This window comes from Pimephales promelas, chromosome 24 (genome assembly GCF_988280905.1).
Source record: "Pimephales promelas chromosome 24, fPimPro1.hap1.1, whole genome shotgun sequence".
NCBI classification, from domain to species: Eukaryota; Metazoa; Chordata; class Actinopteri; order Cypriniformes; family Leuciscidae; genus Pimephales; species Pimephales promelas.
The window spans coordinates 24,157,711-24,165,210 of record NC_142792.1 but is presented as its reverse complement, the minus strand read 5'-3'; the positions used below and the strand labels follow the sequence as shown (position 1 = coordinate 24,165,210).

Here is a 7,500-nt window from a genome sequence, read left to right as displayed (position 1 = left end):
TCAAATATGTGTTTTGGGATTGATTGATGTGATTTATCTGATTTATTTTAGGACACTTCAAATGTTTTATACACACAAATGCATACAAATATCGAAATGTAATTTTTTTTTATTAAAATGAATAAACACAGTTTGCACATTCCAGGGCAATTAAAAGCAGCACAATGAATAAGAGTGAAATGAACAGTATTTATTTACTAAAACTACAAGATATTAATGAACAACAATAAACAACTAACAATGTAGAAATAGAATAGAACATTCTGTAATATAAATAAAACAAACAAGACATTACAGAAAGATAGAGAGAAAATGAACATAACCGTATTTACACATAGATATTTATTTACAGGTATTTACAAACTATCTTTTTTCTGTGTTGGAAGATTATTTTTATTATGGAGGTGGCTGTTCAGGTTTTTTCTGCTGGCGCTGTTCTACCAGCCACTCCTCTAAAGATTTGCCACCAGAGACACTGGGGCAAAACGTGGCACTGCCGAAGCGGCTATGGCCGAACTCCTTGGTTTTGGGCTTGCCACACTTAGAGCATTTGTTAAAAGCCACTTCACGGACATATTTCCTTTTTTGCGCTCCACTGGCCTCCTCTTCTGCCCTGCGTCGTCTGTTCCTCTGAGTGAAGCGGGAGACAGACACTGCGGCAGTGGGAGCAGGAGCCTCTCGCACGTCAGGAAACACTGGAGTTGGAGCCAGGAGAGGAGCAGCTGAAGCGCCACCTGCACCAGCTGCAAGCAGTGTGGGCGCAGTGTTCAATAAAATGAACTGGGGCAGTGGCACAGGAACTGGGGGAGGAGTAGAAGCTGCTGGGATAATTGGCCGCACAATTGTAGCACTGGCAGGTCGTCTGCCCGGCCGTAGCTTAGGAGCCTGTCCCGCTCTGTTAGGAGGAAGGACAAACTCGTGCCGGGCCCCTGATGTGGAGGGAGCCTCATCCAGCTTTTCCCGCGGAGCAGGCAGCTGTGAGCTGGCCACAGCTATGCGGTCTTCTGCAGCAAGGCCCTGGGTAAGGACAGTCACTTCCTGGGTGTTCTCCCTTCGATTAAACCTGCAATCAAAAAATGTATTCATAATAAATAACTGCTATCCCTTTCTTTCAAATGTCAATGTAAAACCATGCTTACCACTGAGTGAGAGTCCTCTGATTCAGCATAAACAGCTGAAGTGACGTGGCCTCCATCAGAGTTTGGCAGTTCAGCACCAGGTCTCGGATGTGGTGGTAATCCGCGAGCACCTTAGTCCAACGAGGAAGACGGACTCCATCCTTCTTAGTTGGGGACTTGTGCAGTGCACACAGTTTGATGCACATGCCCTCAACTAAGCGACTGGTGCTGGGCCACTGAGCCGGCCCCCCAGGATGACCAATCAGGCACCTCTTCACACTGTCCACACCTGGTGTCACTCCTGTGTTTTTCGGAGCCTTGAAGCGTCCGTGGGTCAGTTTGGGCTGGTGTCTGGGCTGATAGTGGATCTTCCTCTTGTCCCCATCAGGAAGAGCAGTCCACAGACGGATGACCTCTGTAACCTGCTGCTCGTCCAGGTAGAGTGCCTGACGGAGGGACACCAGGTACTCAGCCAAATCCTGCACCTTATCCCAGCCTGCAACGCCATCGGGTCCAAGAACAGGAGCCTGCAGGTTATTACAATAACAATACACAGCATGTTAAATGTCAGAGTGCAAAAGCAAATAGAAACTAATAATGAGAAGCTTACTTACAGGAGCCTGGTCTGCAACACTGGACCCAGTTGATGTTGCAGGAGCAGAGGCAGCACTTGGCTGGACAGAAGGCCGTGGAGGAGACTGCAGAGGAGGCTGGGCAGGGCGCAGAAGCGGAGACTGCAGAGGAGGGTGGGCAGGGTGCTGCAGTCCTGTGGGTGGATGTAGTGAGGATGGTCCTGGTGCAGAGGGACAGGGGTTGAAGGTCTGGGGGCTGCTGCTGTGGACTGGGACAGGCTCAATGAGGTCATAGAGTACTGGCACTGTGAGGTCCTCAGGTTCCTCCTCAACAAAGCCTTCGTCCTGCACCACCTCATCAGTCATCTGCTCCACCAGCCGATCCTCCTCTTCTGGGTTATCCATAACAGTCAGGGATTTCCCAGACTGACTGTACAGATACTCCATACCCAGCAGCTCCCCTGCAAAAGAACACACATACAAAGCACATCACATTATACAAAGTTTATCACATTATTATAGCTGTAGTGGCTATTTGTCCATAACAAACTGAAACAAAAAAACAATCAAACTTTTCAAAGTTTGATCGTTTGTAGGCTTGATACAGTTTAACAGATCAATAAATGAAAATAATATACAAGAAGATAATAAGCATAAATGCACTCAAATTCACTTTAGCAAAAGAAAGCAAAGAAATAAGTCTAAAAAGGGTCAAATTAAGCCTAAATTAAACAAAGCACAAATAACTCCACCAATAGTTGAATTATTTGAAATACAATATAAAAAATGTACACTCAAACACTCATACCCCTGTATAATGTATAATCTTTTGTTTGAGTTAACATGAATAATTCTTACCTGTGTAAGCCCCTGGAGGCTGGTAGCGGTCATCCAGGGACACCTTCAGCACTTTGCGGCTGAGCCGGTCCATTGCCTCCCTCTCAATGCTACTGTAGATCCTCAGGTCAGTCTTTCCCCTCACTGCTTCATCCATCCGGTCCTGGTTCCAGCGCATCAGGCCTTCCAGGAGATAGGCCTGGAAATGCGCATCACTGGCACTGGTCCCTACAGGTCAAATAAAGTCAAATATATGTTACGTATGTATTCAGTATGACAGAATAGGTTATAAAAGTTTAAAGTTTTTTGCAGGTTATAAAAGTTATAACCTACCTGGGATGAAGCGATTTAAATGGAGGTGGAAAGACTCCAAGGAGGTGGAGCCACGAGCACAGCGATAGCAGCTGAGCTCCACACCACCCTTCTTCAGTGTGTCTGTCTTCTGGTACAGAGGGAAGCCCTCTGGGTCCTGAATACAGGCGATGTGCCTCTGCTGATCTATCCAGACCTGTTGGATTCGCTCGTGGTCCAGCAATGGTACACCCAGAGTGTCCCTCCCCTTCTCACTGTCCATCTCATCAATGAGCGCCTTGATCCTCCAGGTGGTCTCCTCCACTCCTCTGGTCCGCTTCCGACAGTGCAGTGCCAACTCCTTCCTGGTGATCAGCTTATCCAGAGCCTTCTCTGAGACTGGACCAGCTCCTCTGGCCTGTAACTCCCCCTGTTTGGCCAACCGTAGAGCAGCGACATCATCAGGATCCAGCTCAAAGATGCACCTGGAAAGCCGAGCCATGAAGGTGCCGTAGAGCTGATGAGCCTCCGTGATGACACCTGCTGCAAAGCGCCGCATGAAGTGCCAAATGTCTAGGCGCACTTGGAGCTCATCCCACTCTATGAACATGGCTCTGACCTGCGACTGTCTGTGTGCATGTGGACTGCAGCAGTCTCTGTCCACATACATGATGGCGGGTGGTGCCACTCCCGCCTCCCTGTACCTCTTCATGAGACCCACCGCCATGGGCCACAATCCATGCCCCTCTGCCGCTGTGAGGACTGACACCAACACCTGGCCGTGCTCATTGCCAACATTAGTGCACCAACCAGCAGTGTTGGCAGCAGCGCCGGCCAGTTTTTTGGTGACCTAAAAACAGTAGAACAAAACAATTGTCAGAAAAATTTAAGATAATAACAATTATTATTACTCAAACTTCACTTTTTATACCTTTTTGGTGGAGTCCATCTTGAGGACAGAGCCAAAGACTGAGGTTATTTTGGCCTTGACCTCAGGTAGCCGCGAGAGGACGTCCCTGGCATACACAGACAACAGCCACTTGGGTTTGGGGATGGGTGGGAGGGGCGGGGGCGCAGAAAAGAGTGGAGGCTCAACAATGGAGGAGTCTGTGAAGGGCTCACAGACAGTGAGGTACTCCAGCGTCCGCTGTGACCACGCTGAGGTGTGCAGCTCCTGCAGCTTTTTGAAAAGCTGTGTGACACTGTTCCCCCGGGTCCTCTCCCGCATCATTATGACTACACGGTAGTCACACGAGTACCTACAGACAGTCAAATAATTATGTTCAGTGCCACATCTTATTATTTCAATGTCAGTAAAGCAACGTATTTGATTTTATACAGTACAACAAATTACAGTGCATTGCTCTAAATACGAATGTGTTCTACCTGTATGTCAGAATGGCGGGGAATTTTCTGCGGTGTCCCATGTCGAGCTGTCCCAGGATGTCTTCAGACCAGGCTGGATACTTCTTCTTGCACCCTTTGCACTCCAGATACTCTGTGGCCATGTCATACCACCCGTCTATGTCCAGGACCTTGCGCACAGTGCGATAAAGGCCAGCAGCTGTCAGCTTGTGGTTATTGCAGGCTGGCTGGACACAGACAAGTGGAATGGACCACATCTTCAGCGGCATCCAGAGGAACAGAGGGCGGCAGAAGAAAATATCAGGAGAAGTAGGGGGCTGGGTGAAGACGGTCGGGGGCTGGGGAGGGTACCACCAGAAGTTGGGATGTGGCACCAGCTCAGGCTTCCCTGTTTTTACGTTGGCCCTGAACAGAGTCTTCCTGATCCAGTCCTGCTGGAAAGATGGGAGTTGCTCTTTCCAGTGGACAGGAAGCTCTGCAGGCGACTGGGACACCTGGCCAGGGGTCCACAATGCTGGAGGAGCAGGATAGGGGGCAGGAGCGGGAGCAGGAGCAGGAGCAGGGCCTCTCGAGCCTGCAGTGGCTGGAGCGTAAAAAAACACAACAAAATTATCTTATTGTTTTAGACTTTCACTGCATGGCTTTCTCAGCTCTGCTGGACAGCTACTGCGATTACAAGGTTTACTGCAAAGCATGTATGATTAGTAGAGAGATGACATGATGATGAAAAGATGGAAGGAAGCAGTGAAAATAATCCTGTTTTTCATCCAAGCACCATTAGAAGAAATACAAGAAGAAAAAAAGATGGGATCAGTGTGAAGCGTGAAAGCGAAGCAGACCAAACACTACAACAGCCACTTATTTCAAGGGGAGTGGGGGAAGTGTGAGATGACAAGAATGAGCTTTAGTCAGTGATTATGATAAAAAAAATGAAATAAAACCTTTTACATACACCTTTAAATTCTCTTTTTTCCTTTGAGGATGTTCACTCAAAGAGTGAATGTAGATTGACACCTGAGAAGTGCCATTCCTCTGTGTTGTGAAATAAAATAATATGATATGTCATTTAAAAATACTGTTTTGTTTTATTTGTAGTTGTTTGTAAAGTATTGTTTAAGATTAATATACCTTGAGGAAGTTGTTCCTCAGCTTGCGAGGCTACAGTTGCCATCTCCAGGTCATCTTCCTCCTCAAAAAAATCCATAGCAGCAGAGTCTGTAAAATAACATAAAACACTAAGCACATGTCACCAACACACTTGTATGTGTTAAGTGATACTCACCACATGTAAAGAGCTGTCTCCGGGCTGCGGACTCAGACGCAGGAGGTACACGTGGTCCTGCAGCTGTTGAACACGTATTTTCGTCACACATATATACTGCATAATATATACTGTAATGATTTTAAAGCTAGCAAATTACTTACAGGGTTTGGCTGGAGACAAAATCTTTTGTGCCAGCAGTGAAGCAGATAAATGCTTCCCCCGCGCCAACAGGGCCTTCACATTGGTTGCCAGCAGAGGCCTGTTCTTAGTGGCAGTAGGTGGAGGAGGAACAGACACAGTGGCAGTGGGCACAGCAGCAGTGGGGACAGATGCAACGGGCACAGTGGTGCTGGGCATGTGGGCTGGAGCCTGCCTCTTCAGCACGTATGCTTTGAAAAGGGCCATGTTAGTGTTAGGCCTGGCCTTTGCCTTCTTCAGGTAGGTGATGAGAGCCTGAGCCTCCTTGCTTGGGTCCTCATACACCTCCTTCATTGACCTACCCTTAAAATCCCCAAACTCCACCATCAGACATCCAGAGTCTCCTGTCCTCTGGGCCTCCAGCAGCATGGCCTGTTTTTTCTGATACACCTCCACAGCATCGCCAACCTCCCTGATCTGCGAGGTGTATCTGAGGAACAGGTGTTTGTTGGCCGACAGCGGGTTGTCCCTCTCCTCCTCCCTCAAAATGCTGCTGACCAGATAGCAGGCATACCCCAGTGAGTTCTCCAGCAGCCACAGGAACCTCTGACCCTGGTGTTTCCCAAACTGGATCTTGCAGTGAGCCAGAACCAGGAACTGGTCTCCAGGATTCCCTCCATTCTGCCTCACAAAGGCAGTGGCCTCAGCCAGGACCTCCTCCTTACTCCTGGCCCTCCCTGCCAACACGATCTCCCTTCTATTGGCCTCCTCAGTTGGCCCCATAAGGAGTCGACCCTCAGAGGTTCTTCGTAAAACTGGGTATGCATACATTATCTGAAAGGACTCAGGCATAAACAGAACGTTACATAGCTGTCATATTCCAACTGAAAGTATTTTACTACAGTATTTGTTTTTTATGTAATTAATTATTATAATATTATAATAATTAATGATTATTATTATTATGTTCATAAGCATTATTGTTGTTTTTTATACACAACTGTGAATCACTTTGAATTGCCTTGTGTACAAATTGTAAATAGTAAGATTAACTTATTAATAAGAAAATAAATAACACTTCTTGGTACAATCTTGCTGATATCATGCCATGCTTAAATGGTTTTGTTTTATTTAGATTTTGTGGCAGAGATTACTACGAAACACAAAATATAACATAAAGGCGTATATGACAATTCATAATAATATGATCATCAAATAGATCAAATTGAGAATCATTTGTATCCTGAAACCTAAAAAATTATATTGGTGATTTAAAAAAACAAACATGTTTTTGCCTATTCATATCTTTTTAAATATGTATAACATAGTATTTAAAAGTATAACATAAATATGTATACTGATGTATAACATAGTATAGTATAACATTTATGAATTAAACGTTTTTTTTTTTAAAGTTTTTGTATAAATTTTCTTGTGCTCAAAATAATGTAATGACACAAAAAATACTAAATGAACAAAAAAAATGGTTTAAGGAGGATATAGCTTAATTAGCGGTGGGCTAATTATCTTGACAGTAGTTACATGTTTTTTACTGTATTTATCATGGAAAAGTTGCAGGTTCATATGTACAGAAGAAAACGTGTGCTATTACACGCTAGATAGCTTTATTGGCATGTTTAATTGTCTAAAAATACACACTGTTTATAAATAAATAATGATCGATTATACAGTCGTGAAGAATAGCCTTACCTGTTGCGAAGATTGCAAAGATGACGATAATAATAGCGGTCGCCGATTGGTCAAAAGTAAGCCACAGGAGCAGAGCCAGGAGAGAAACGCGATTGGTCAAAAGTAAGCCACAGGAGAGAAACGCGATTGGTCAAAAGTAAGCCACAGGAGAGAAACGCGATTGGTCAAAAGTAAGCCCCAGGAAAGAACGCGATTGGTCAAAAGT

The 7,500-nt window shown here is 45.6% G+C and overlaps 1 protein-coding gene across 1 annotated transcript; it reads right to left on the bottom strand.

Annotated features, from left to right (window-relative positions):
• Positions 1-211: 211 nt before the first annotated feature.
• On the bottom strand, positions 212-6,416 carry LOC148968170 (uncharacterized). Its single transcript, XM_089126773.1, has 10 exons — positions 5,609-6,416; positions 5,466-5,528; positions 5,312-5,398; positions 4,205-4,766; positions 3,750-4,077; positions 2,861-3,668; positions 2,549-2,755; positions 1,733-2,151; positions 1,140-1,645; positions 212-1,063 (listed from the first exon to the last, which is right to left on the bottom strand). Exons 1-10 carry the CDS (start codon positions 6,414-6,416, stop codon positions 397-399), a joined length of 4,455 nt encoding a protein of 1,484 aa, XP_088982899.1. The 3' UTR covers positions 212-396.
• Positions 6,417-7,500: the final 1,084 nt, after the last annotated feature.

What these genes read in the sequence shown, in the direction of transcription:
- LOC148968170 (XM_089126773.1), bottom strand. Translation starts at nt 6,416, where the DNA reads ATGTATGCATACCCAGTTTTACGAAGAACCTCTGAGGGTCGACTCCTT. An exon ending in TGAGGAACAACTTCCTCAAG is followed by an intron (nt 4,767 to 5,311) that starts GTATATTAATCT and finishes TTTACGCTCCAG; the next exon opens with CCACTGCAGGCTCGAGAGGC. An exon ending in GCCTCCAGGGGCTTACACAG is followed by an intron (nt 2,152 to 2,548) that starts GTAAGAATTATT and finishes GTTCTTTTGCAG; the next exon opens with GGGAGCTGCTGGGTATGGAG.